This window comes from Talpa occidentalis, unplaced genomic scaffold (genome assembly GCF_014898055.3).
Source record: "Talpa occidentalis isolate TD23 unplaced genomic scaffold, MPIMG_talOcc4v2.1 talOcc4.12, whole genome shotgun sequence".
Lineage (NCBI taxonomy): Eukaryota > Metazoa > Chordata > Mammalia > Eulipotyphla > Talpidae > Talpa > Talpa occidentalis.
Genome location: NW_023601212.1, coordinates 86,593,272 through 86,621,158, shown reverse-complemented (window position 1 = coordinate 86,621,158; position 27,887 = coordinate 86,593,272). Strand labels below are relative to the sequence as shown.

Here is a 27,887-nt window from a genome sequence, read left to right as displayed (position 1 = left end):
GAAGGAAGCGGTGACTGGTTGAATAGCAAAGTGGGGGTGGGAACATGGAAGTTCCTGATTTCTATGACCGCCAACGCTGGGAAGTCAGACGCCCCAAAAGAGGCGAAGCCGACCCAGCCCTGCCCAGGCCTCTCCACGAGGGCGGAGGCGCAGGAAAACCTGGCCACAACTCGCTGTAATGTGAGCCTGGCTCCCGCGAAGGGCGACAGGGGTAGAGCAAGGAACTGGCTCCGGAGCTGGGGAGAGACTGGGGGCGCTTCTCCCTTCGTGGGCTGAGGCCGGCGGGCGTCCCGGAGGAGGTGTAATTTGAGCAGAGCATCCAAGGTCACGCGGAGACGTCAGGGGGGCTCTGATGAAAGAACTTCTTAGGGGTTTTGAAGAACAGGCGTCCCTCTCACACAGCGCAGCCCAACACAGACGGAGAGGGGCGGGTCCCGAGGCCGCGGCCGGGTGTCCGCTCGGGAATCTTCGGCTCGGCAGTGCCCCCATCTCCGGCCTCGGCCTCGAGCCCAGGGCCGATCCGGAAACAGCCGAGCGGATCCGGAAACAGCCGAGCGGACCCGGAAGCGGTGAGCGCCGTCACTAGGGAGTGCGGGAATCCGCCGTTTGCGCGGAGGCAATGGCGGCTGCTGCGCCGGCGGCCGCGGGCGAGGATGGCCGGGGACGACGGCTGGGGGCCGGTACGTGAGGGCGCGCCCGTGCACGCGAGGGGCAACGAAGCTGGAGGCGGAGCTGAGCTCGGCAGCCGGCGGATGGGGGATGGTGGGGGGGGGGACTGAGGAAAGGGGCGGGGCCACCCCGCCGAGAAAGAGAGGGCGGGGCCCGGCGCCACCGGCGAAGGGGGCGTGGCCCGACATTCCCGGGGTAGGCCAGGGACAGGTGAGGGGGCGGGGCCAGGTGCGCAGGGGGCGGGGCCCTTGGAAGGGAGGGGTCGTGTCAGGAAAAGGATTGGGTGAACCAGGGAACGGGAAAGGGGCGGGGCTACAGGCGACAACCCGCGCTGGGTGAGAAGGGGCGGGGTAAGGGGCGTGGCCAGGTGAGCGGGTCGGGCTAGGTGAAGGTTGGGGTGCTGCTGTGCTAGCTTGCAGGTCTTGCAGATTTGATGACCTGGGGTATTGGGTATCCGAGTGTGATGGGAAGAGAGCTGATACCTGTCCCCCACAGCACTGGACCCTCAGCCTCAGGAGGGGCCCAAGGTGGAGGCTGAGTCAGGGGAGCTCGGCCGGCTTCGGGCTGAGCTGGCAGGTGCCCTGGCGGAAATGGAGACCATGAAGGCGGTGGCAGAGGTGAGCGAGAGCACGAAGGCAGAGGCTGTGGCTGCAGTTCGGCGGCAATGCCAAGAGGAGGTGGCCTCGCTGCAGGCCATTTTGAAAGGTGAGACGGGGACTCCAAGACTCCCACTCATAAGGGGAGTGGGAGGCACTCCCACATAAGTGGGTGGGAGGAATGATAAGCTATAGAGTGGGTTAGCAGGGCTACCAGCACAGGGCAGGCCCGTGGGCCCAGAGAAAGGGGCACCCTTTTGGTACTGACATGGAGGTGCCGCAAGTGCTAGCCCCACTCCATCCCTTTCAGCTAAGTTTCACTCCAGACTTCTACCTGTTCCCTTGCTCAGTGTCATTTCTAGTCACTCACTGGCGACTGGTCAACCCTGAAGATGAGCAACTTCTGTTTTCTGAACCAGCATCATTTGAGCCTCTGGGTTACAGACTCAGCCCCAGGCCCAGTCACAGAGTCTAATGCTCTGGTTTCCTTCCTTCCCCAGCCACTTCTACACACACACACACGCACGTGCACTGACTTCCCTCTGTCCAGCTCCCATTCTTTGTATTGGGATGCATCAGCTCGTGTTGCCTCAGATTCCCTGGCTTTTCTTCTTTCTGCCTTCTCCTTTGGGAGAACAGCCTCTGAAATAGCCTCGAGATCTTCTCACCCCTCTGCTGCTGATGATGTCATGCTCTGGTGGGGTCCTCAACTTCCCGGGACTGTTTCCTTCTCACAGGTCTCCCTCTCGAGTCTGGTCTGGCCTTGGTGTTGGCTTCCAGAGGAAACTTCCCAAAATCCCATCCCACCATGTTACTTTTGTAACAGCCACTCCTGGCTCCAGATCTCTCCCCAACCCTGTCTCCCACATTTCAGGATCCCCATTCCACCTGTCTCCTCCTGCAGCTCACCCAGTTATCTACTTCATGTTTGTTCTTTAAATAGATCTTTGTTATTTTTTGGTGTTAAATAGATCTTTTTAAAAAAAACTCATAGTGGTGTAATATGGGTTAAGTTGGGGGTGGGTACACTATGGTGTTGTACCCTTACATTACCTCAAAAATATAATAAAAAATAAATTAAAAAAAATCTTTGTATGTAATCTCTAAAATAAAAACGTAAACTCACATAGAGTTATTTTAAAGGATATGTTATGTCTCTAAGAGAAACTGTGTCCTAAATAGCTCACATTTATTGAGTTACTTATTATATGGCACTGAGCTAAATGCTTTATGAATATTTAATCTTCATAACAAACTCTGTAGGATAGGAACTATTATCCATTTCCATTTTACAGAGGAAGCTCTAAGGCCCAGAAAAGTGAGCTAACTTGCCCAAGGTCACACAGCTAGAAAGCAGCAAAAGATTTTAACACAGCTGCTCTGGCAGCAAAATCTTTATATGTAATGCTGGTACATGTTAAAATAACTATGCAAGTAAAAAATGCTACTGCTCCACCCAACACCACCTCCATCTCTCACTGACCAGCAGAATAAATACCAAACTCCTTGGCGTGGCATTCAAGGCCTGAGGGGCCATTCACTGCCATCCTCCCCTTTTCCACCATCTCCCCACCATGCCCCAGACTTGCCATCCACTTTCTCACCTCTGAGCCTTTGCTCCTGCTGGTCCTGCTGAGGTATCCTTACCCTCCTCTACACCTGCTCGTGGCCTCTTCTGGCCAGGCCGACAGAGTGAGGGACTCTTTCCTCTGGCTCTGCATGCCCAGGCATGAGCCTCTCTCGGCTTCTCACGCTGCTTCCCCACCACTTCCACGGCTGCCTTCCCCACTGTACGATGGGTTTTTGGAGTCAGGGTCTCTGTTTGGTTAACTTTTCTATATCCAGAACCCAGCAGGCAGTCTGGTCTACAGTAAATATCTATTATTAGTGATTGGTATTGGTGCATAGTAACAAGAATAGGTCTCATATCTTCAGCATTTGTTATGTACCAGCAAGAAAGCTGAACCCCTTTTTAGATATCAGCTCTTTGATCCTCCAACAAACCAGTGGGTTATCATTAGTGTCCCCACTTTGCAGCTGAGGACACTGATGCAGGAGGCTACTTGATTGTCCAGGACCAGCTTGCCACTAAGTCCGCTGTCTTAGCCGCTGTGGTAAACTCCCTGGCAGAGAGCATTAATGATGGAGAGCGCATTGACCCTCCCTCTCCTCCGCCCATTCTGCCCCACCAGACTCCATCAGCAGCTACGAAGCCCAGATCACTTCTCTGAAGCAGGAGCGGCAGCAGCAGCAGCAGGACTGTGAGGAGAAGGAGCGGGAGCTGGGTCGCCTGAAGCAGCTGCTGTCCCGGGCTCACCCCCTGGATTCCTTGGAGAAGCAGATGGAAAAGGTTGGGGGTGGGGATGGCCTGCCCCTCCACATTTGGAAAGATTTTGAGGCAGCCAAAGGTGACCAGAGAGGGGTTTGGTGTCCCATTTCCAGATCAGGGGGAGCAGGGAACCCAGAAATCATGCTGGCTCTAGCACGCAATTACCATGACTTACTGAATGCTTGGCTCCATACTGGGCGAGGTCTAGCCCTTTGTGTACCTCCAAAATTAAGGGAGGGCATGTAGGGGAAGGGAGCTGACACTTGAGGATACCTCTCCTGCACGAGACACCATGCTAACTGCTTTGAAGACTCAGTTTCCCCGTTCATTCCCCTATAAGAGAGACCCACTACATCCATTTCCCAGATGAGTCCAAAGAGGCTCAGAGATGTTCAGCAGTTCTCCCTGGGTTACGCACACCAGATGGAACAGAGATAAGATTTAAAAATCTAAGCAGTCTGGTTCTACAGTTTCGTTCCATATCCACTGGTCTATCACCTTCTTGGTGATTGCTGTTATTAACAATAAGAGGAAGCACATATTACCAAACGCTGCATCTTTCAAAGGGAGACTCCTCACCTCATTCAGTCCTCACAGCAGCCCTGGGGGGTGGGTACTCACCTTATTTTATGCAGGAGGAAACTGCAGCTGAGGGGCATGGAGTAAATCGAATGATGGAAAGATAAAGATCAGCACAGGAGCCCAGGGAAGGAAAGCTTCCAGCCCACAGCTTCCCGGCAAAGGCCACCACTGCCTCAGAGTGTCCTCACAGAGGAGTCCCACAGGGCGGCCCTGTGAATTAAAGCCACCTGCTGCAGCACAGGAGTCAGGTGGTTCCCGTCCTGGCCCGACACTGCACTTGACACGGGCATCTACAGAACATGTATTCCAGGGCTTCAAAGGGGACCAGAGGTGTTTTGTTTAGGCCACTCAGGCCCAAAAAGGTGCTGGCCCTTGCACCTGCCTGTTGCAGCTGTTCACGGAAGAGATTTGGAGGACTAAATGGGGCTTCTTTGAGGCTGGTTTTTAAAGGCTTCAAGAGGTAGAAATGAACTGAAAGTGAGTGGGTGGCTGGCAGATCTCTGCCTTGGACAGCTGGCTGATAGCAGGGCCCCTCACTGACCTCGAGCTTGTGGAAAGAGAAATGGCATCATGAGCCATTTCAGATTTGACTATTAGGTTAGAGGAGCCTGTGTGACATCCAAGTGGAGATGTCCAGAGGATGTTGACCGTGTGAGCTCGGCAGGATCCCATCTGAGAGACATTCAGGACTGATGTGGCAGCCCAGCAAGTTTTTAGGAATTGGGCTCCTCCTATGTTGTTTTGCCACAGGTACTTTATTGCCTCATGGTTCAAGATGATTGCTTGAGAGCCTGCCATTACGTCCACATTCTAGCAGCAAGAGTAGAGTACATCCTCTGCCTTTAGGGACTTGCAAGTTGCACCTGGCACATCTGCTTACATCTCATTAGCTAGAACTTAGTCACAGGACCTGCTTAGTTGTAGGGAAGCTGAGAAATGTAGATGGTATTCTAGAATTTAGGCTGTGTGCCCAACTAGAACTGTGAGGTTCCTTGATAAAAGAAATGGATTTAGAGGAAGAAAAGTATGGTGAGCGAGCAGACAACAGGAAGACACAGCGTGAAGTCACATGACCTCACGGGGTCTCTGTGTTCTTCTAAGATGGGGGTGGACAGCGCCTTCTTGGGAGGAATAGAAGAGAAAGCACTGAACAGGCCCAAGGGGTTCCCCGGTCGGGAGTGGGGACAGCCACTGCCTAAATTCCCCCTTCCTGCAGGCCCACGAGGACTCGGAGAAGCTGCGGGAGATTGTGCTGCCCATGGAGCAGGAGATTGAGGAGCTGAAGGCGAAACTGCTGCGGGCAGAGGAGCTGATTCAAGAGATCCAAGTGAGGAGGCAGCCAGGGGTGCTGAGGGGAGAAGGGGCGCCAGAATACCCCGGACCCCCAGCCTATTCCCTTCCCCTTTTTCCTAGAGACGGCCCCGGCAGCCTCCTTCCCTGCATGGCTCCACGGAGCTGCTGCCCCTGTCCCGGGACCCATCTCCCCCGCTGGAGCCTCTCGAGGAGCTGAGTGGAGATGGGGGGGCGGCCGCGGAGGCCTTCGCCCACAACTGTGACGACAGCGCTTCCATCTCCTCCTTCTCCCTTGGCGGTGGGGCCGGCAGCAGTGCCTCCCTACCCCGGCCCCGCCAAGGCCTAAGCCCCGAGCAGGAGGAGACAGCCTCGCTGGTGTCCACGGGCACCTTGGTCCCCGAGGGCATCTACTTGCCCCCTCCTGGTTACCAGCTGGTCCCAGACAACCAGTGGGAGCAGCTGCAAGTGGAGGTGAGTAGAGTGGGAAGAGCGGCCCGCGTCCCTCTCCTTTAGCAAATGCTGCCGAGTAGCTGCCACTGGGCCCTGAGCTGGAGCTGGGCATCTAGTGCCAGCGAGCACAGGGCAGGCTCCCTGTGGAGTCAGGCAGACGGGTCAAGGAAATGCTCTCTCAGGGAACCAGGCACGCCAGGCAGGGAGGCTGGCACGGACCGGGCAGGGGGGCTAGGAGGCAGGCAGGCAACTGGGCCGCCCAGCCCCACACCAGTCTGCTCTCTCCCTGGGCTCTGGCGTTCGCTCATGGCCTCACCTCTTCTGTAGCCATGCTGCTCGTCCTCCCGTAGCTGCCTCCTGAGTGATGCCACCTTTATAGTTCTGCCTTTACGGTGCAGGTGTGCCCACTTACTCATGCCCACACCATAGTTCAGGTGTCCACAATCAGCCCCGCATGCCCCAGGCTCACGCTCCCAAGCGCCTTCTGCATTACTGCGATTGAGGCTGCAGGTGATAGCCACAGAAGCTAGTGGCGCAAAAAGCCTGACCAATTCCTTTACCCCACACACGGTGAAGAAGGAAATGCCTCCACCCTCCTAGTGCTACCTCCTAGGGAGGGAAGCAGACCCAAGCCAGTCCATGGGAAGATGAGCTCACAGTGGGTAGAGACTGGCAGTGCAGGAGAGCAAGACCTGCATGGGGAAAATGAGGTGCTTTTCAAAGATTGGAGACAGAAGCAACTGCAAGTTCAAAGGCCCACATGATGCCCATGTGTGTCTGAGGACCAGAAAGGCCACCACGGGGGAGAGAGATGAGCTTGGAAAGCAGACAGGGGCCTGCGTGGCCCTAGGTTTGCGATGGGGACCAGTAGGGAGCCTGTGTGGGTTTAAGGCCAAGAGAGGCCTGCTCTGCTTTAGGCTTGGGCTTCGGTGGGAATGGACATAGTGAGGGGAGCGGGCAACTGAAGCCGGGTGGCTGGTTAGGGGAGGTTTGATACACTTTAGAAGGAGTGCCTGGGACCAGGAGATGGCAGCAGAGATGGAGAGAAGAGGACAGGTTTAGAATCCTCTTTGGCGGTAGAGCTGGCAGGGCCTGCTGCTGGGTTGCTAGTAGGGAGTGGGGGAAAGAGAAGAGTCAGTATCAGTTCCTAGGCCGTGGTGTGAGCTGCTGCACCCATGATGTCACCGTCTGCTGAGATGCAGGAGGAAAGGTGGCAGAGGTGGAAACTGAGGCCAGGGTCTGTGGCAGGGGCGGCAGCTGCAGAAGGATCTGGAGAGCCTCAGTCGTGAGCGAGATGAGCTGCAAGAAGGCTTAAGACGGAGCAATGAGGACTGCGCCAAGCAGGTGGGTCCTGCTTCTGCTCCAGTTCCCACAGTAAGGGCTCCGGCCGCCTTCCTCCTCCTGGGCCCCGACCTCATTCTCACCCCTTCCTCCCACAGATGCAGGTGCTCCTGGCCCAGGTCCAGAACTCAGAGCAGCTGCTGCGGACCCTGCAGGGGACCGTGAGCCAGGCCCAGGAGCGGGTTCAGCTGCAGATGGTGAGGGCTGGGGGGCGGGGGGAGAGGGGAGGAGCGTGATGGGAATTGGCTGAGGGGGACACCTGGTAGGAAAGTTAAGGCACCTGACCTGCACCCCAGCCATCGGGGCTGTACCCTGGAGTTGGGGCCAGGTGAGTAAAAGGGTTTCCAGGGCACCAGGTGCTGGGCCAGAGCAGGGCGTCTGCGGTCAGACAGCACCCACCGTGACCTCCCTGTGTGGTTATGAGCTGATCCCTCCAGCTCAGAGCCTCAACCTCACCTCAAAACTGAGATAATCTAACCTAGCTGACAGAGCCGTGAGGATTCAAAGCAAGTTTGCAGGATCAGACGCTTCCCAAGACTAGACGGGAGGTATAAATGATGAGTTGGGCCAGGTGGGAGGTAGGCAGCAGACCCTGACCCCCGCCCCGCCGCTCACCGCCATGTGGAAACACGGCTCACTGCTGCCAGCTTGTCAGATTTGTCAAGAGGAGCCAGAGACCTGGATGTTTTTTGTGTCGTCTTTAAAGTTGGCAATTAAAGTCAAAGAAAAAGCCACATGGACCAAATAAAACACCTGACGTGACCCGTGGCTGCCACTGTGTGGCCTCCAGCCGAGAAGGGTGTTTGATGAACCTGGGAGCAGAAGACAACGAAGGGTGTTTCTCCTTGCTCGGCAAGGAGGCAGGAGTGGGCTTTCTGACGGTCAGCACCGTGCGAGCAGAGTTCAGGGGCTGACCTTACAGGACACTGGAGACACTGCTCGCTTTCATCTCCTCACGCTGTCCATCCCCAGGCGGAGCTGGCCACCTCCCACAAGTGCCTGAGCCATGAGGTAAAGCGGCTGACTGAAGAAAACCAAGGGCTCCGGGCTGAGCAGCCGTCATCTGCTGCCCCACAGGGCCTGGAGCAGGAGGAGGGCCCTGAGGAGTCACTGCCCAGCTCAGTGCCGGTAAGGGGTGAGCTGCTGCTGAGAGCCTGGGGCCACCTGTCAGCCCTGCTCCTCAGGCAGAGCAAAGCACTGGGACCCGGGGGCCCAGGGACAGGCCCAGGCAGTGTCTGTCACCTCAGTTTCCTCCCCTGAAAAATGGGACCATACTGCCTTCCAGCATTGGCATGAGGAGAAAATGAGCTAACAGAATGCCGGATGCAACGGAAGCAGTGATTTAGTTTCTTATTTTGAAGTGATGAGATCCACACAATTGAATTCCCATAGTCTTTGGTTCATAACAAGCTCTCATCATCAATCCGTGAGTGACCTTGGTTGACTGGCTTTTTTTTTTTTAAAGATTCATTTATTTATGCATATAAGAATTGGGGTACAGGTCAGAGGTGTGGGGGGGTGAGAGGATTCACCAGAGACAGAGTGGGGAGCTGAACAGGTGGATCTACTGAAATACACTGCTGAGGGGAGCAGAAGGTGAGACAGGGGAGGTCTGCTGCGCCATGTGGGTCAGCTCCCTGGCTGGGGATGGGAACTCGTGCTGTAGTGGCTGTGGACAGCTTCATAGTGCTGCGTCTGAACCCCTTGCACCGCCAGGGAGGCCATGATTGGCTTTCTTGATAACATAGATCATCTTGAGCCCTTGCCTACCCTGAGAACTGCAGCTCCCATTTCTTGGGTGCACCCCCATATTCCTTGGCTCTGTCTACCCTCCTCAGCATGATCCCCTTGCTGCTTTTTAGCATCGTTTTCATTACATGTCTGCCCCCACAATGGAGTGCTAGCATTAGCTGATTTTAATCTTTATCAAAAGGTAACTTCCCGGCCCTGTCCCTCAGCACCATTCCCGAGGGCCCTCCACTGCAGCTGCCGTGGCTGTCCTTGTCCACACTCCCGTGATGGGCACCTGGTCATTGCCCTTCCGAACGCTTTTCTTTCCCCACCCCACGGTCCCCATCTGTGGCCTCTGCCCCTCCGGCCCCCTCAGCAGGCCCTCACTGCTTCCAGGAGCTGCAGCAGCTGGTGCGCCGCACACAGCAGGAGGCGCGGGCCCATCAGCAGGCCCAGGAGCACAAGGCTGAGCGCCTGCGGATCGAGATCGTGACGCTGCGGGAGGCGCTGGAGGAGGAGACGGCAGCCAGGGCCAGCCTGGAGGGCCAGCTGAGGGTACAGCGGGAGGAGACAGGTGAGGTGGGAGAGGGCCCCCCCATCCCTACTCCCCTGAAGGCTGGGCTCCCCACTGGGGCACCAGGAGTGGGGAGAGGAAACCGTGCCAGCTTGTCGGATTTGTCAAGGCCTTGACCACTCTTTCTTTCCTTTCCACACAGAGGTGCTGGAAGGTGAGTATGGGCTGCAGCCCCGCGGCAAGCAGCAGGCGGGGGTGGGGCAGGAGAGCGGGCGTGGGCCTGATATCTGGCCCCTGCCTGACTTCCCAGCCTCCCTGTGCAGCCTGAGGACGGAGATGGAGCGTGTCCAGCAGGAACAGAACAAGGTGAGGCAGAACTGGGGCCAGGCGGGGGTGGCGGGCTCGGGGTGGCAGTGTGGAGAAGGCCCTAACCGGCCCCTCTTGCCCTTTGTGTCTCTGGACCAGGCGGCAGGAAGCCTGCACTGAAGAGGTCAGAGTGGGGGTGGTATAAAAGGGGATCCCCCGTCTACAAGTCCCCTTTCTTTGGTCACACACCCTCATCTGGCTGAGCCAAGGCCCCAGCGCAGTGTCCTGCTCCCCCAGGCCCAGCTCACAGACCTCCTCTCAGAACAGAGGGCCAAGGTGCTGCGGCTGCAGGCTGAGCTGGAGACCAGTGAACAGGTGCAGAGGGATTTTGTCCGGCTGTCCCAGGCCCTGCAGGTATGGCCTGTCCCCTCCCCACCTGGCTGACCTGACTCCAGGTGACTTGTGCTGGGTCTTGGGAGCCTAATAGAGGGCATCCTCTTCCTCCTGGGACTGGCACGGGCCGTCTTCCTGAGCTCTTGCTCCCCAGATGTCGATCTTGTGTGTGCATGTTTGTCAGAGCTGAAGCCCCTGCCCACACTTCCTCAGGCTCCTCTTTCAGGACCCACTTCTTTCCTGGAACCCCATTTCTCCAAGGGCAGGGGTGGGAGGTGCCCCTGGGTACAGTGGTCACAGGCCCTTGCCCCTCTGGGGACTGGCAGTTGGGGTAGGGGCTGCGTCTCTTCACCAAGGGCCCCTGCTTCCCTTGCTGGACCCCGCAGGTGCGCCTGGAACGGATTCGTCAGGCGGAGAATCTGGAGCAAGTGCAGAGAATCATGGACGAGGCGCCCCTCCGGGACATCAGAGACATCAAGGACACCTGAGGCGTCCGCGGGGGAACCCACCTGCCCAGGGAGACTGGTTTTCTCCACCGCAGACCATGAGTCTCAGGCTTCCGGGGTCTCAGGCTCATCTTCTCCCTCTATAAACTGGGGTTCGGTGGTGGGGCTGCTACCGCCCTGTCCCTCCGGTGCCTCTTCCTAGGGTGGCTGGGCCTTTTGCTTTCAAGGATGCCACCTGGGCGAGGGGCTCCCCCAGGAACCAAAGGTGCAGGTGCAGCCCTGTGACTTTCTGGCTGTCCTGCTTCACGCCCCCCAGCCAGACGCACAGGCTCGCCAGGCACGGCCAGGCCCCTTCCCCGGGCACGGCCAAGCCGTGAAGGGTGGTGGAGCCTCCAGTCCAGGTCAGCCGGGTCCCTCCACATATGCGCCCCAAGACAGGCAGCTGCTTTCTGGACTGCATGACACTAAGATGCTTGTGCCCCAGGATGCAGGCCCGAAGATGCACACAGAGGCAAGGCCAGACTTTTCTGTCATTTATTTTCAATAAATAAGCAGCTCAGCTCAATCGGTCGCCTTGTCCCTGCAAGCCCCATGGGGTTGGGGGGGAGAGTTTACAAGGGCAAAAGGGAGGGTAGAGGGGAGGAAAAGGGAAGGGGACATTGTGTTTATAAACAGAAAAAGTTGGGGGGAGTCAAGGGAACATGGGGGTTGTGCCACAGCTCTGGCTGAAGATGCATCACTATGGGGCGGGGGAGGGGCGGAAGGGCTGGTTACTTCCTTCTTTCATCTTCGGGATCTGGAAGGAGAAAGGGAAGGGATGAAGCAGGTGGTGGGGCACAGGCGGGGTCAGGAAATGGCCCCCCCAGGTCCCCTGTCCTGGCCCCTGGCATACTCACCTGGAAGGTCACCCAGGCCCTCCCCGTACTCACCTGGGTGCCCAGATCCCACTCCTCCCAACCACTGCAGTCCCAGCGGCAGACAGCTCAGCGCCAGCCAGCGCAGCGCAGCGCAGCCCAGCAGACACCGGGGTGCCAGGGGCGGGCAGTGCGGAGCCAGGGGGGGTGGTGGCCCACCCGCCTGGAAGCGCGCCAGTGGCAGACAGCAGTGGCTCCAGGTGGAGCCATGAGCGCAGGTGGAGTTGCGAGCGCAAGTGACCCTGGGTGCAGAGGGGGAGACAGGAGGGCGGGAGCAGCAGCTGGGGGCGAGGGCAAGAGGGGGCGTGATACCTGTGACACGGTCAAAGAGATGGAGGAGGGGGGAACGGGTTATCCTACGGCCAGAGAGGACAGAGACAGCCGTTATCGAGGGAGGAGGAGAGGTAGGCCTGAAGGGCCAAGAGGGCTGAGGAGGCGGTAGGGGGCCAAGGAGAAGGTCTGTACCAAGTGCCGAGAGGTGGGCAAAGGAGGAGCGGGACCCTGGTCCCAGGGGACCGAGGACACACCCACCTGAAAGGGAATGGGGGCAGGCGCCTTCGCAGCGCAGGGCACGGGGGCTGTGCTCAGGGCCAGGGTTGGCGGGGCCCGGAGGAAGGGAGCAGCTTACCCTCCAGATAGTTCCGGGCAACGAACTTGAGGAGTTCGTCCAGTCCGATGACTGGAAGGGAGATCTTCAGGACCATGAGCCACTGGGTTACGTCCAGGGGCCGGAGCTTGAAGATCATCTGGGGGGCAGGCACAAGGCAGTGAGAGGATGTACCCCCTCTGGGGAGGGGCAGGCAGAGGCCCCTAGTTGACCACTCCCTCCTCCCTGCTCACCGGCAGGGGGTCCACATAGAGGATGAGGAAATGGAGGGACATGGAGAGACAGATGGAGCCCACCAGCCAGATGTTCACCCAGGGTGGCATCCGCACGAGGGACTGGTTCTCAGACAGGCTGCAGGGGGAAGCCAGGCAGAGCCCAGGGTGGGAGACATGAAAAGAGAGCAGTGGTGAGGAGAGGCTGGAGGACGAAGCAGCGGCCTCGGGAAGGTGGGGGGGGGGTGCCCACCTGTTGAGGGCATTGCACATCTCGATGGTGACCAGCACAGACAAGGCCATGGTCATAGGCTCGGGGGCCTCAAAGACCTCACAGTCCACACCCTCAAAGTCAGGGCTTTCCTCGTTGCACTGCATGAAGTGAGTCTGCAGGGGAGGGAGAGGAACTGGGAATCCCACGGAAGCCTCCATGTCACCTGTGGGTGCCCTCCCCCTTCTCTCTCCACCCTACCAGCTGGCTGTAGGAGACATGAGGCCCATCATCCGCATACAAGAACCACCAGGCAGCAGCCCCCACAGTGGCTGCACCCACGTAGCCTGAGGTAGAGAGAAGATGGGAGTCAGGGGTATAAGGGGACCACGGTCATGAACAGTGGTCCCAAAGAAGGACTCAGTCCTGGGGGTTGGGGAGGACTGTGGGGCCCCATCCTGCTTACCCCCAATTGCCAAGTAACGGAAGAAGAGCCAGCCACTGATAAGGGGCTCCTTGGGGCTCCGGGGGGGCCGGTCCATGATGTCCAGGTCTGGTGGGTTGAAACCCAGGGCTGTGGCCGGGAGCCCATCAGTCACCAAGTTCACCCACAGCAGCTGCACGGGGATCAGGGCCTCAGGCAGCCCCAAGGCGGCCGTCAGGAAGATGCTGCCAGAAGGAGGTGATCACACATTCACCCTGCCTCCCAGACCCGTGGTCCTCCCGCCAGCCCGAGTTCCTCCTGGATGCGTGCCCACCCACCCGGCTGCTCACCAGACCACCTCGCCCACGTTGGAGGAGATGAGGTAGCGGATGAACTGCTTCATGTTGTTGTAGATGGCACGGCCTTCCTCCACAGCCGCCACGATGGTGGAGAAGTTGTCGTCGGCCAGCACCATCTCAGAGGCAGTCTTGGCCACGGCAGTGCCAGAACCCATGGCAATGCCAATCTCAGCCTTCTTCAGGGCAGGGGCATCATTGACACCATCACCTGTCTGAGGGAAGAAGCGGGGCCACTTTCATAACCCCTCCTTGAGCCTTCCGGGGTATCTGAACCGCTCGCTGCCTTCTGCGCATCTCATCAGGGTCTGGGCTCAGCCCCGCCCTCTCTGGACCCCAGGTCCCAACAGGCACGAAAAGGACTGCCCCCCGCCAGACTCCACCTGTGCCCAGCGTGGGCCAGCCCAGGCCTCCTCACCATAGCTGTGATCTCATCGAAGGACTGCAGAAACTCCACGATCTTTGACTTATGGGAGGGCTCGACGCGGGCAAAGCAGCAGGCGCGACGGCAGGCATCCCGCTGATCAGCCAGGGGCAGGTCATCAAACTCCCGGCCAGTGTAGGCTCGGTCCGTCACCTCCTCGTTCTCTCCGAAGATACCAATTCGCCGGCAGATGGCAATGGCTGTGCCCTTGTTGTCCCCGGTGATCATGATTACTCTGATGCCGGCATCACGGCACAGCTGGATAGAGCCCGTGACCTCCTTGCGGGGCGGGTCCAGCATGCCCACCACACCAACGAAGGTCAGGTCGGCCTGAAGAGACAGAGAGCCACAGCGTCAGGGAGGGGCTTGGAAAATGGACTCCTCCCAGGGGCGGTGGGGGCATGGTAAGTGAGCAAGGGCAGAGCTGACCCTAGGCCTAGAATTCAGACCTCAGCAGGGCCTTGAAGACTGAGGAAAGTTTCTTATTCAGATGTGAACCTGCACTAGGGACAGACGGTGTCTTTCAGAGAATTTGAGCAGGAAGTTATGGGGATGGTTTCTGCTTTTAGCAGGTCCACTCACTTCCTGTCCAGCTTTGAGCAAATCATGCTACCTGCAGGGGCACAGTCTCCCCTTGCTAAGATGAGGGAGTACTTTGATGCTATGCAGACAGCCAGTCCGCTACAAGGTAAGGAGCTTGTGCCAAAATGCAAGCTGCTTCTCCCCAGAGAAGACATGTCAGCTGAGCCTGACAATGAGCTTAGAGACACAGTAGACATCTGCTCTGGGCAAGTGTCCCCTCACAGAAAGGCCCAGGGATCACACACAGCAGCACCAGGCTAGATGATCCCCAAGGTCTCACAATAACATCCTGCCATTCCAGGACCCGTGACAAGGTGGCAGAGGTGAGGCACCAGGTCTAGGACCACGGGAAGCTGGGTTGCCCACCTCATACTCCATGAACCTGGCGGAGTCATCCAGGATCAGGTCCTCTCGCTTGGGGGGGGTGTCCCGGGTGGCCAGGGCCAGGCAGCGCAGGGTGTCCCGGCCAGTCCCCCACTCCTTGATCACAGACAAGATTTTCTCCTTCGCTGGGCCTGTCATTGGCACCCTGGTGGTACCCACTCGCACGTAGTTACAGCGGTCGATGACCCCCTCAGGGGCACCCTAGGAAATCAGAACATTCAGAGACCATGGCCTGCCTTGCAGGACACAGGGAGACAGGCTCAGCATTAGGAAGAGAGGCACATTCTGATTTCTGACCTTGACAAACATTTTGTTGCCCACAGCAGCCCGGGAGGATTTGGCTGGAGAGCAGTAGACAGACATGGACTTCCTGTCCCGGGAGAACTCCAGGGTGAACTCCTTCTTCATTAGCTGACGGATCACCTGGGAGCCAGAGGGGGCAAGTGGGGAGGTAGGGGCCAGATGTGAGATGGGTGGGAAAAGAACCATGATGCTGCACTACAAGGGAAAGTCCCAGAGTCCTTACAACAGTCAAAAAGGATCTGGGGGTCAGAGCGCACCCCATACTGAGACTGAGACTAAGCTAATTCTGCCTACAGGAGCAGGGGAGTGAGCCCCAAGGCTAACGTGGCTACTGTCCTCCAGTGTCCAGCTTAAAGCGCAACAGAAACAGGAGGGCCCAGTGTGCGGTGGCGCGAGGAATGTCCTAGAGTCTGAACCGACCAACAGGGTGCAAGTGAGCGATGGCTGCTGAGCAGGAGAAATGTGCTGAGGCAGGAGTTTCCACTTTGATCAAACTGTAGTTTAAATTTAAATAACTGGGCCTCCCAGGTGGCACAGTGGTTGAGTGCTGGGCTGAGAAGCTGCCCGCAGCCTCTGTAGCAGCAGTTCAATCCCCAGGCGCCAGGCGAGGGTCCCACATGGCGCGCAGACCTCTCCTGCCGCCCGCTGCTCCCCTCAGCAGTGTACCTTGGTCCTTCTGCCTGCTCTGCTCCCTGCTCTGGCTCTGGTGAATTCTCTCACCCTCCCGCACTTCTGACTGTACCCAGTGCTTGTATAAATAAATAAATCTTCAAACAAACAAACTAACAAACAAATAAATAAATAAATTGAAACAACCACCTGTGTGCTTCTCCAGACGTGCGCTATAGCACAGAGCAGAATGGCGCCTGGCACAGGGCACTAAGTACTCCATGCAAGGGCCTGAGTCTTTTGTCACCAGATGCATCATGACTATTTCTCCATAAACAAAAATAACAGGGGCCCCCCGGTGGCGCAGCGGGTTGAGCACAGTGCTGTGAAAGTGTCCGCAGCCTCTGCAGCGCGGGTTCAATTCCCGGCCGGCCAGGGAAATTCCTACATGGCACGGCAGACCTCTCCTGCCTCGCCTGCTGCTCCCCTCAGCAGGGCTTTCTGTCTGCCTGCTCTGCTCCCCACTCTGTCTCTGGTGAATCCTCTCACCCTCCCGCACCTCTGACCGGTACCCCAGCTATTGCATAAATAAAAAATAAATGTTAAAAAAAAAAAACAATAAAAAAAGTGAGTGGTGTCTACACTATCTGTTTCACAATTCTTAAATTAAGTCCTCTATGGATATTCAGGTTGCTTTCGTTTTTGTTGTATTAAATAAAGCAGCGATGGGCATCTTGCATATACAAAAGAATAAAAAAGGTGAGCGAGGTGGGGAATGCAGCACCCCAGAGGGCCTGTGTGGCCATTCAGTACATATTAGCAGCAAGAGCGCAGAGTAAGGGGGCGAGCTGGGCTAGTCGCCTGCACAAGGGGACGTGGAAGAATACACAGCCATCAGTTCCCAAGCGCCAAATCAGATTTGAGATTTGACAAAGACAAGTCACAGCTAGAGACAAAGGGTAACAGCTGGCATCAAGGCTGCCCCTTTATGATGGGTCCCTTGAGGTTTGTGTCCAATTTCGTCCATTCCAACTAGGGATGCAGCAGGAAGAACTGACTTAAGTTCATCACAGGGGCAGCAGCCAGGTGGCAGGCCGAAAGAGCGGTGAAACTCCAGGCCTACTCCTAGCCAAAGTCAGCGGGGAAGAGAAAAGCTGCGGGGAGGAGCATCTATTTTGCTGGTGGGGTCTGGGGTACAATGCTGTGTCCAGAAGGGGGCTTCTGCCTTCTAGGATTCCTGGGTGACCCTGACTCACCGAGTTGCAGGCATTGGCCCTCTCCACCTTCGAAAGGTTTCTCACGTCAGTGTTGAATACATTCATCTTCTCCACCAGGGTGGTGAGTGCTGTCTCGGTGGCCTCACCCACCTTCTCATAGACACCTTTGGCCTGAGAGGGCAGAGGAGGAGGAGGAAGTCAGTGCCCTGGGCTCTTCACCCCTGTCTCCCACCGAGCAGACCCATCTTCCACCTAGAAGGGCAAGGGAACTAGCCACTCCCTTCCCCATGCCTCCAGGAAAGGACATAGACATAGGACCCCTTCCCAGGACCCCTTCCTCACGGCCTGCCAAGGAGGCCAGAACGCTGAGCAGTTGGAAGGAAGAGAGCTGCCTTCGGAGCAGAGGGGTTACCTCGTTGAAGTCCAAGGAGGAGTCATTGCAGAGAGCACAGATGGTGGCCAGCTCCACCAGCCCATCGTACTGCCCTGCCCGGACTGGCTTATCATTCTTCAAGCTGGCGGCGGTGGGGGTGGTGGTGGGGAGGGGAAGAAGGAAGGGAAAGAGACAGGCAGAGAAGAATAGGGGGTGAGATGCAGAGAGAGCATGGAGAAAACAGTGAGGGGCAGTTGGGGAGCGGGCAACTGACCAGGAGATGCAGCGGGAGAGAACAAGGTGAGGGAAAGAGGAAGAAGATAAAACCAGAAGGTGGCCCTAAGGAACGGGGCAGGGGTGTGGAGGGGGGCATGAGATACAGAGGAAAGACTTGAGGAGGGACTTACACCTCTCCTTCTGGAGCATAAGTGGAACCAGTGATAGAGAACTCGTTCAGGACACAGGAATCTCCGTCCACCTTGTCAATGATAAACATCTGCAGGGGAGAAGGCACCATACAGATGTCTAATGCTCCCAGAGAGGGGCCCTGCTCTTAGTGGTGAGCACCCGCTCTCTGCCCAGGTCTCTGGGCAAACTCACCAGCTTCCCACCACCGCCCCCTCACCTGGCCTTTCTCCTCTTTGCCTCCCCCTCTCTCCCACCTCTCCCTTGCCATCATTCTGTGTTCTGTGTTAGTGGCCTTACAACAAAAGTCCCTGCAGGGGCCACCGGAGGCCCCTTAGATCAGTCAATAAGACAAGGTGTGCACAGCATGGTATGGTGGGGACTGCGGTGACCAGTCTGTCCCTTAGCACAGGGCCCAGTGACAGTTCCAGCTGCATGTGGCCAGACTTTCCAGTTTAGCAGGAAGAGCTAGAAATTCAAGTTATTTTCCTATGAAATCTCTTGACTTTCAAATATGGCATCCATTTGTGTTTACGAAACATGACAAGAACCGGGCTGCAGGAGCCTGTGGTCTGGTTTTGAAGCCTGTGCTTTAGAGGATACCACGCCCGGAGGGAAGCAGCCCAGGGCCAGGGCTGTTCCAAGACAAACAGCTCTGGGCCTCCCTGGTGGCGCAGGCGGTTGAGCTTAGCGCTGCGAAGCTGTCCGCAGCCTCTGCAGAGCCGGTTTGATCCCTGCCGGCCGTGGAGATACCCATATGGTGAGCAGACCTCTCCTGTCTCGCCCGCTGCTCCCCTCAACAGTGTGTTTCGGTCGGTCTGCCTGTTCTGTTCCCCGTTCTGCCTTTGGTGAATCCTCTCACCCTCCCGCACATCTGGCCTGTACCCCAGTTCTTATATAATTTTTTTTTTTAAATCTTTAAAAAATAATTACCAAGACAAACAGCTCTGGGGTCAAGTTAGTTTAGGACGTTCAGTATTAAACAAAGCACAATCCATCCTCTTTACAGCCAGTCTTCTCTGAGGCTTTCAAATGCCAACAGGTATGTTGGGTCTCCCCAAGGGACTAGGGATACAGCCTTTCTCACCCTGATCTGGCCACATAGCCCTCTCTTCTCAGAACACCAATTGATATTTCATGCTACTCTGCAGAACTCTGCTTAGGGCAGCGGTTCTCTGCCTGGAGTCCATGATCAGTGTCCCGCTCCCCAAGAAGCCTGTGATCTTGGGATGGCAAAAAAAAAAATTAAGTCTTTTATTTCGTTTTTAACTGATATTTAGCGCTTTCTTCCAATTATGAATGCAGGCAATGGTCCATATTAGTATTAGCAAAACTTGTGATTTCGCCACCAATATGATCATAGGCATGTTCCTGTCACACTGTAATGTTGCAGGTCTTTCAAAATAGCATTTACACTCATCACTACTTCAATATTATGGAAGTTCATACGCCCACTACCAGAACCTGCTATTTAATGTGCCACTAAAAATAAGAAAGCATAGATAGATAGTACCAAATGCAAACTTTGTTTTTAAAAGGTTTTGGTAGCAGGGCCTCCCTGGTGGCCTAGGGGTTAAGTCTCAGCGCTACCACCTCGAAGGCTTAAGTTCAATCCCCGACCAGGGAGCTGACCCACATATGGCACAGCAGACCTCTCCTGTCTCACCCGCTGCTCCCCTCAGCAGTGTATTTCAGTAGATCTGCCTGTTCTGCTCCCCTCTCTCTCTCTGGTGAATCTTCTCACCCCCTACACCTCTGGCCTACACCCCAGTACTTGTATGCATAAATAAAAAAAATCTTTAAAAAAAAGATTTGGTCGCTATATTTCAATCATTGGTTTCCTCTATAATCTGATGATTTTTTAAAAGATTTTTTTAAAGATTTATTTATTTATTTTATACAAGAGCTGGGGTACAGGCCAGAGGTGCAGGAGAGTGAGAGGATTCACCAGAGACAGAGCGGGGAGCAGAACAGGGCGATGACCAAAATACACTCCTGTGGGGAGCAGCGGGCGCGACAGGAGAGGTCTGCCACGCCATGTGGGAATCTCCCTGGGGGGCTGGGAATCGAACCAGCGCTGCAAAGGTTGCAGACAGCTTCATAGCACTGTGCACCACCAAGGAGGCCCCCATAATCTGATGATTTTTTTAAACAGAAGCCTATGTGTTTTGTTTTATACATTTATAATAAAGAGTTTCCAGACTGTCTAAGAGTATGAGGCACAGAAAAGATGAAGAACCCTGCTTTAGAAAATTCTGTTCTAGATGTAAAAAATATATAAAACAAAAAATATAAGAAAAAAAGAAAATGCTATTCTAGACAAACAGGGCCAGGGCCCCCAGGCCCATCATGGGGGGCCATTCTGGAGGGCAGCCTGATGCACAGGCTCCACACCAGACAGAGATTTGGGTTTGAAACTCAATTCCACTACTTATTATACGTATTGTGCACTGAGTCTCCCAGGGTCTCAGCTTCCTCCTCTAAAAAATGGGGTTAATGAGACTCCCCAGAAGGGGCTGTTGTTCAGAACTAGAGGCAACCACGCAGGTGGTGTCTGACACACCGAACATAGCCAGAGGGAGCTGAATGGCCAGGGCAGAGGGGCCTCTTGAATCCCTTTCACAGCAGGCAGGATGGCATTCCCTCTGCCCTCTGAGCATTTCCCAGGCCCAAAGGAGAAGTTGCCAGTGATAAAGGGGCAACCCCATCTTGGGAGGGCACTTTCCACCCCAAAGGCAGTCTGCTGACCTTGCAGACAGACATCTGGTTGGTGGTAAGGGTGCCTGTCTTGTCGGAGCAGATGACAGAGGTGCAGCCCAGGGTCTCCACAGAGGGCAGGCTCCTCACAATCGCGTTTTTCTTTGCCATGCGGCGTGTGCCCAAGGCCAGGCAGGTGGTAATGACTGCAGGAAGGCCTGTGGGGAGGGAGAAGAGGGATAAGGGAATAACAATGGGGGAAGGAGGCCCCCCAAATCCATCGGGGATTTGGAAAAGGGGTCCTTGTAGATGAGATTAGAAAGTGGGAGGAGAAAGAGGCTGCCATACCTTCTGGGATGGCAGCCACAGCCAGGGCCACAGCAATCTTAAAGTAGTAGATGGCACCTCGGAACCAGGAGCCCCCATGGACGGGATCGTTGAAGTGGCCAATGTTGATAAGCCAGACGGCCACGCAGATGAGGGAGATGACCTTGGAGAGCTGCTCCCCAAACTCATCCAGCTTCTGCTGCAGGGGGGTCTTGTCCTGCTCCGTAGCGGCCATTTGGTCGCGGATCTTCCCAATCTCGGTGCTCACGCCGGTCGTGGCGACGATGCCCACGGCCTTGCCGGCTGCGATGTTGGTGCCCTGGGAATGTGAAAACAAGGCCAGCAATCAGGCAGGCAGTGACGCTCATACCACACATGCCCAACAGCAGGCTTCCTCTTGCCCCCCGCCGCCATGTGTCTCCCAGGCCAGGCCTCCAGCTGCAGCGCACAACAGCCAGCCCTGGAAGGCTCACCGAGAAGAGCATGTTCTTCTTGTCCTGGTTGACAGCTCGGGGGTCAGGGACAGGGTCAGTGTGCTTGATGACAGATACAGACTCGCCTGTAGAGAAGGGGCTTTCAAATGACATCATGTCCTTCTCCCACACTTCCTACCTCTAACCTGCACCCTGCATGGCAGGACAGAGCCCTGAGGACCAAGAAACCATCCTGGTTGAGTTCTGGAAGAAGTCACTGCAGGCAAATGGGAAATTCGCTGCACTTAAAGAGACCTTGACTTATGTCCCAGCTTGATCATTTCTAAGCTGCGTGACTTTGGGCCACTTAACCTGTTTGCTCCTCCGTAAAACAGGGACAGTAATATATACCCTGAGGAACGAGGACCGGTGAAAGTCAAAGCAGCTGCCTGGTGTGAAAGAACACTGTCAACTGTGCAGCGCATGCTGGGGAGGCCCCTGCTGGGCACCTTGAGTCCCTCACTGAATGGCAGTGCTCAGAGAGTCAGCCTGGGCCCACCCAGCCTTGCCTCTTTGGACCACGGGGAATGCTCACGGGCTCATCACCGTCTCCCAGTGGAGAAAGAGGCAGCTACTTTCTTAAGTGCATCCAAACCCCCAGTTCGAATCTATAGTTGCTCACATGGTGACTTTTGAGGAGACAGGGCAGCTAAGCTGTTTTGCTGCACGTCCCTGTGAAGGGGTGGGTGGAGGACCATCTGCAGGATGGGCACAAGCCTCGCGCTATCTCCCACATCCCATGTTTCAGGCTGTGACAAGGAAGCTGAGCTGAGCAAAGCTGACATCAGAGCCGTCGGGGGGGCGGGTGGGGGCGGGACTGACTACTGGGGGTACTCCTGTGTCCACCTGTAACATCATCCCTGTCTCTGCCCACCCAGCTCCTCCCTCGTCAAATGTGCATCCCACTTTCCCTGATGCATCCCACCCGGGCCCCCAGACCTGTCAGGATGGACTGGTCAACCCGGAGGGTGGTGGACTTGATAGAAAGGATTCGGATATCTGCAGGGACTTTGTCTCCCACTGTGGAAAGAGGAGAGAGGAGTGTTGTCAATTGAGAAGAGAGTTTTCTTCCTTAACACAACCAATCTTTACAAGTGCCTTGCCTCTTCCTTCAGTCTCAGGAGGTCACCCTGGCCTGCCCTCCTGTCACTAGATAGAACTCAAGAGAATAGGGTACCTCAGGTAGACATGGCATTAGGGGAAGAGAATGAAGTGGAATGCTGGGAAGGTGAGGAGAAAATACGGGAATTGAGAAAACCAGTGTCAGCCAAGATAAATGGTGCAGCAAGAAGCAGGAGAAAGTGAGCAAGAGGGAAGTGTGGGAAAGGAAGAGGCAGGAAGAGAGGAGGCCGAGGTGTACATCAGAAACCCACGGGCCCTGGTCCCTGGACAGAAGCCACATGAGTGAGCTGGGGGGCCAGGCAGGAGAAAAGGGTAGGGCTGCAGGAAGCAAGCAAGATTTGGGGCGCAGGGGAGTCATTACAACCCCACCTCAGAGAGCTGAGTAAGAAGGCAGGGAAGATCGAGGGACATGCACAGATGGGAGCAGGTCAGTATGGGAAACCACCCCGGGGTTGGCCTGTGGGTGTCCAGCAGACTCAGGGGTCCTGGAGGGGGCAGAAGGCCACCCAGAGCCTTGGCCACATCTTGCTAGTCCATGGATGGGACTAGGGACAGGGTTCCACCACCTTCCTTCCCCTGTTTCTAAGGTTCTTCCTCCTGTGCCAGAGGAAGCTGACCAGGAGGGAGGCGGCCAGCGGTGCAGTCGGGCGGTGCACCCTGACACCCAAGCCGAAGCGGTATTTATAGACATTCGTGGCACTGACTCCACTGCCACCGTAGCAGGACGGCCCAGTGACGGGCACTGGGGGCTTCAGCCCATGTGCCCTCCCCCTCCCCGAGCTTCCCGTGGTGGGACATGGGTGCCTGGCCGAGGGAAGCAGGCCCAGAAAGAGACATTCCCCTGTGCCAGTGGACTGCAGATGTGGCACGGCCTGTGCAGGGCAAACGTGAAAACCGCTGAAGGGGCAGAATCCCAGTCATCTCAGCCACCACCCCCACTCCTCCCTGGCCAGGCATTAAGTGTCCCTCACCAGAGAGGCGGGGCCCTCCTTGAACTCCCCTCCTCCCAAGTCCCGTGCTCTCCTCTGGGGCCTGAGTTTCCCTTACATGGCTGGGGGCTTGAGCCTTCGGCCTCCCTCCTCCCTTCTACCCTCACTCTTTCCCCTTTGAGAGGCCTCAAGGACACAGAGGTCAAGACTTAAAGCTGACCAAGCTTGGGGGTGGGTGGAAGGAGAGGGAAGCCAGGCCTCGGGAGGGGGTGGAGATGGGGCCATTGGCAGCGACTGGCTTCCACCTGTTGCTTGCAAGTGCTGGGTGAGAAGAGGGGGAGCAGGGGGTCTGTCTGCAGCTTCAGGGACAGGACTGGCTGTTCCTGCTGAGACTCTGACTGGGAGGGGGTGCTGTGGCCAGAGTGCCCTGGAGTGACCTCCTGAGGAGTCTGGGAAGGAAAAGCAGAGTCTCCACCATCCTGGCTACCTCCCTGGACACCAAGATCAGGGCCCACCAGCCTCCAGCCCCAACACATGTAGCTTGGCCTCAAAACCTGAGCCCTTTGCATCACTCACCAGCCACCTCCACAATGTCCCCAGGGACAATGTCTCGAGCCTTGATCCTCTGCACTGACTTGCGGTCAGCCCGGTAGACCTTCCCCATCTCTGGTTCATATTCCTTCAGGGCCTCGATGGCATTCTCCGCGTTACGCTCCTGGGATGACAAGGCGGAGGAGAGGAGGGTCAGCAGAAGGAGTAAGGTCGCGGACTGGGAAGGGACTTGTAGGGAGGGCGCGGGGAGAGGTGAAGAGCTAGAGGAGCAGGGTCTAGAGTCCCAGGGGGAAAGCGGCTACCACAGAGGTGGAGGCAGGTGGCCAGTCATGGGGAAGACAACCTCCGCCTGAGGACAGGGGTCTCTGGGTGAGGAAACCATTACAGCGGAAACAGGGAGGCTAGGAAAGAGGAGTCAAGGAAAAGCAGAAAGCTGGGGACAGGAAAAGTCAAGGGTGGTAAGAGAAGAAGGATCAAAGTAGCAGGTACTGAACGCCAATCAGGCCAGGCCAGAGCCGGGGTTTTGTGGCCCCTGCTTGTTCAAGTTCGCCACGCCTCTGCGGGGCAGGATCATGATGCTCATCTTATGAATGAGAAAAGTGAGGTTCAGAGAGAAGGAACTTCTCTGACAGTGGGAACGCAGGCCTCCCACCTCCAGCACTCTGTCCCTTTTTCAAACTGGGCAATAGGACTAGGGAACAAGGCAAGTCCAGGGGAAGTGACGGAGGAGGAGAGGGAGAGGCAGCGGGAGGTTGGCCTCGTGTTCAGCGCTGGGATGTGAAGGAGTGAGGCTGGGCCTGCGCAAACCTGCCAAACTCCCACGATGGCGTTGGCAATGAGGATCAACAGGATGACAAAGGGTTCGACAAAGGCAGTGATGGTCTCTTCGCCTTCCTCAAACCAGGCCAACACCTGGGAAGGAGAATAACAGGTAAGAAACCCCCTGTGGTAAAAATGGAAGTGGTGGAGAGAACAAGAGTACAGAAAAGGTACAGGGCATCATGGGGGTTCTGCAACCCCTTCGGTGAGGTGCTACACGCTCCAGGCGCTGCTCTTTTTCAGTGGGAACAGGTGGGCACAGGCAGGCACAACTCGGGAATTAGCTGGGAATGCTTTCAGGTTTCCCTGGCCAAGTGGTTGGCTTGTAAACAAAGTTCAGGGAATACCCAGGCCAACTACCCCCATGGCTGCATCCATCTTGGGGAGCCAAAATTCAATAGGAAGAACCCTGTGGTCCTCACAGCGCTGGCCCACCCATAGCCCTCCCCCACAGCCCAAGGCTGGGAAGCTCCAATTTCATGCAGGAGCAGGAGAGGCGGGATAGTGTTACGGGGCCTCCTGTACACACCCCACCCCAGCTGTTGCCACTGCCAGGCAACAGCCAAAGGCAAATGTCAAGGAGCAAATCTGAGAAGGGGGAAGTGCGGTCCAGCCAGTTAGTACTCAGGGGCCAGCTGGAGGATTTTTTGCCTCCAGTGGTCGTGGCGCAGCACTGAAGTGCTAAGAGAGCCACCCCAAAATGCCCCAGACAGAGGAGGTGGCAGGGCCTTGAGGAAGGGGTGGGGGCAGCCCTCAGGCTGTGAGGGGCCTGGGGAAGGAGGCAGGTCAGCAGGGGGTGAGGCGGGAGACCCCATGAGTTCCACGCCCGAATGGGGGCGGGGTGGGGTGGCGGGTCTGAGAGGACTGGGCCGAGCGGCTGGGAGTCGCCCTCACACCCGCAGCTCTTTGCCGCCTCCGGGAGGGAGTCTCTCTCTGAGCCAATCAGCGTCGGGAGGGCGGGGCCGGGGGGCCAGGAGGCTCGGGGATTGGCGGAGCGCAGCCTGTGCCCCAGGGCATGCCGGGAATAGTGGTGGCCCGGGAGCAGCAGCCCAGGCTGAGCCCTCAAAGCCCTTGAAGTTGCGGGGGAGGCTTAGCTTCAGTGTTTTGGCTGAGAACGCCCTTAAAGCTTAAAATAAAACCTGCTTGCAGGGTGTGGGGGGAGGGTGGCGGAGGACGCAGTTCAGCGGCCCCCTAGCTCCCTCAGTTATGGTCTGTAGTGGAGGATTTTGGGGCTAGAGGACTGATGAGTCCAACACCCCCAGCCCCCAGCAGACTCTCCAGATCCCCACAAACTACACCCCCAGCCAAACCCCAGGATGCCTTTCCGCACTTACGAAGGAAATGCAGGCGGCCAGGAGAAGGATCCGCACCAGGAGGTCTTCAAACTGCTCTACCACCAACTCCCACAGGGACTTCCCTGGGGGAAGAGGCAAGCAGAGGGCCCCCTAGGATTAAGGTCTAGAGGATGAACGTGTGGGACTCCAGCCTAGAGCGGGAATGGGGTGATAGGCACCTTGATACCGACAGAAGGGTGGAGGGAACTTGCCAGGAGTCAAAAACAGGCTCCCAAAGTGATGGGCAGTTGTTCAAGGGCTGGATATCGCAAAGAGAAAGTGCCTGGAAACTTCTGCCCCCAGCCAGACTCTAACCTGTGGGGAGGGCCGTTTGTCCTGGGAGTCGTAGGGAGAAGGGAGTGGGGTACAGAGGAGACGGGGTCATTGATGAGAACTCAGGGAGTCCAGTAACTTACCTTCCTCAGCCGGGAGCTCTACCCAGGGAAAAAGAAGAAAAGGACACATTCATTTGGGGTTCATTCTAATACTACCCCACCACCACCACCAGGACTTATGCCTAAAGTAAGGGCACCAGGCCACCAAAAGGGCACCTGAGGTTCACCAAGGTCATCCCATAAAGCCTCCCCAAACTCTGAGTCTCAGGGCCCTCCCCTCCCCTGCAATCTGTAGCATGAGCCACTTCCTCCCTGGGGTACTCTGGAGGGAGCGCCCCTGTGTGCATCTGCGTGTGTGCATGTGTGTGCGCTACAGTGCTATGAGAGGGCCCTGCCAGTCTCCTCCAAGGGACACTCACCATTGGGGCCGTATTTCTCCAGATGCCGCTTAACTTGGTCCGGGGTGAGGCCTGTTGTCTCGCTTACCCCAAAATGGGCCAAACATTCCTCTGTGGTCTTGGAGTGTGCGGCCTCCATTGTGCTCCCTTCCTGGGGGCCAGGGGGAGGTGTGTTCCTTCTAGGGGGACTCTCACACGTGGGGGGCCTTCCTCAGTGTGTCCACCTGCCTGTTTGTCTGTTTCTTCCTTTTCTCTCCTACCCCCCCAGGTTTTTCTTCCCTCCACGAAGCTCTGACCCCCGTCCCACTTGCAGCAGCCGGCCACCCCCCCAGCCCCCAGCAGGTCCTTATGAGGGAGTAGGGGAGGCCAGGCTCCCCCCTCCCCCAGGTCAGGGATTGGCTGGCTGAGACTCCAGCAGGAGGGGTCAGGAGAGAGATATTTCTGCTGACAGAGGGGGAACAGTGGGGCTGCAGCCTGAGATGTCACTCACGAGGGAGCTAAGGTGGCTCCAGCCCCAGGGGAGGGGGGCAGGGAAAGACACTGCTTTCTGTCTTCTGCTATGACTCCTCCCCCAACTGCCTCGACTTCCTCAGTTACACTTAATTTCCTATTCCTGTTCTTTCCCTGAACTGACTCCTCTCAGACCTTCACATTCACTCCCCTGGCACCTCTTCCCAGTTCGCCCAACCTGACCCCGTTTCTATTGCCACAGTTCTCCTTCCTCCTCACCTACTTTACAGAAAAGGTAGCAGAGATACTCCAACTTTTAGGGGATCGAAGAGAAGAAGGACATCCTTTGAGGGCCAGAGGAAGTGGCTCTAGAGGAACAAGGGGAAGTAGGGAGCGAGAGGGTCAAAGGGACAGGGCAGAAGATGGTAACTCTACCCTTGGGAGGGGTTGCCACAGCCATCAACAAGGGATTTAGTGTCCAGGCCCTGTGATCAAAGCCAGGACTGCCTGTCTCTCCCCTAAACTCCCCCCCCATCATCGCTCTAACTGAGCCTCTGAGAACATGGCCTTCAGGGTTCCCCCATCCCCGACAGGGAATCCCCCCCCCCTACAAGAAAATGGGATACCCAGGCAGTTGGGTAACCCAAGAGGCTACAGAATGTGCTGATGGCAGAGAGGGAGAGATGTCTCAGGATGGGGGTAGGGTCACCCCAAGTCATGTATTGAGGGTCACCTCACCCCACACTGTGCTCTTTAACCCAGGGTTTACAGAGGTGGTGT

General features: G+C 56.7%; 2 protein-coding genes across 7 annotated transcripts; one reads left to right on the top strand and one right to left on the bottom strand.

The window, feature by feature from the left end:
- The first annotated feature begins 22 nt into the window (after positions 1-22).
- On the top strand, positions 23-11,247 carry RABEP2 (rabaptin, RAB GTPase binding effector protein 2). Of its 2 annotated transcripts, XM_037507372.2 has the most exons (13): positions 27-680; positions 1,165-1,374; positions 3,458-3,615; positions 5,393-5,503; positions 5,590-5,940; positions 7,168-7,263; positions 7,359-7,457; positions 8,233-8,388; positions 9,388-9,565; positions 9,708-9,719; positions 9,816-9,871; positions 10,109-10,225; positions 10,591-11,247. In XM_037507372.2, the coding sequence occupies exons 1-13, from the start codon at positions 620-622 to the stop codon at positions 10,690-10,692; spliced, it is 1,707 nt and encodes a 568-aa protein (XP_037363269.1). In that variant the 5' UTR covers positions 27-619; the 3' UTR covers positions 10,693-11,247. The 2 variants fall into 2 exon arrangements, with proteins under 2 accessions (XP_037363270.1, XP_037363269.1); XM_037507373.2 differs by lacking the exons at positions 10,109-10,225; positions 10,591-11,247 and adding an exon at positions 9,971-10,102 and having other exon boundaries at positions 23-680.
- Positions 11,164-27,382, bottom strand: ATP2A1 (ATPase sarcoplasmic/endoplasmic reticulum Ca2+ transporting 1). Of its 5 annotated transcripts, none has more exons than XM_037507359.2 (22): positions 26,679-27,382; positions 26,341-26,358; positions 25,925-26,007; positions 24,579-24,683; positions 23,796-23,934; positions 22,108-22,188; positions 21,169-21,254; positions 20,717-21,014; positions 20,420-20,586; positions 17,674-17,762; positions 17,306-17,408; positions 16,933-17,064; positions 15,062-15,187; positions 14,747-14,965; positions 13,793-14,128; positions 13,369-13,589; positions 13,061-13,263; positions 12,856-12,941; positions 12,637-12,770; positions 12,405-12,522; positions 12,193-12,310; positions 11,164-11,446 (listed from the first exon to the last, which is right to left on the bottom strand). In XM_037507359.2, the coding sequence occupies exons 1-22, from the start codon at positions 26,794-26,796 to the stop codon at positions 11,421-11,423; spliced, it is 3,006 nt and encodes a 1,001-aa protein (XP_037363256.1). In that variant the 5' UTR covers positions 26,797-27,382; the 3' UTR covers positions 11,164-11,420. The 5 variants fall into 5 exon arrangements, 4 of the variants coding, with proteins under 4 accessions (XP_037363256.1, XP_054549743.1, XP_037363255.1 ...); XR_005124370.2 differs by having other exon boundaries at positions 11,416-11,446; positions 11,877-12,310; XM_054693768.1 differs by lacking the exon at positions 11,164-11,446 and adding an exon at positions 11,710-11,920.
- Between the last annotated feature and the right edge of the window lie 505 nt (positions 27,383-27,887).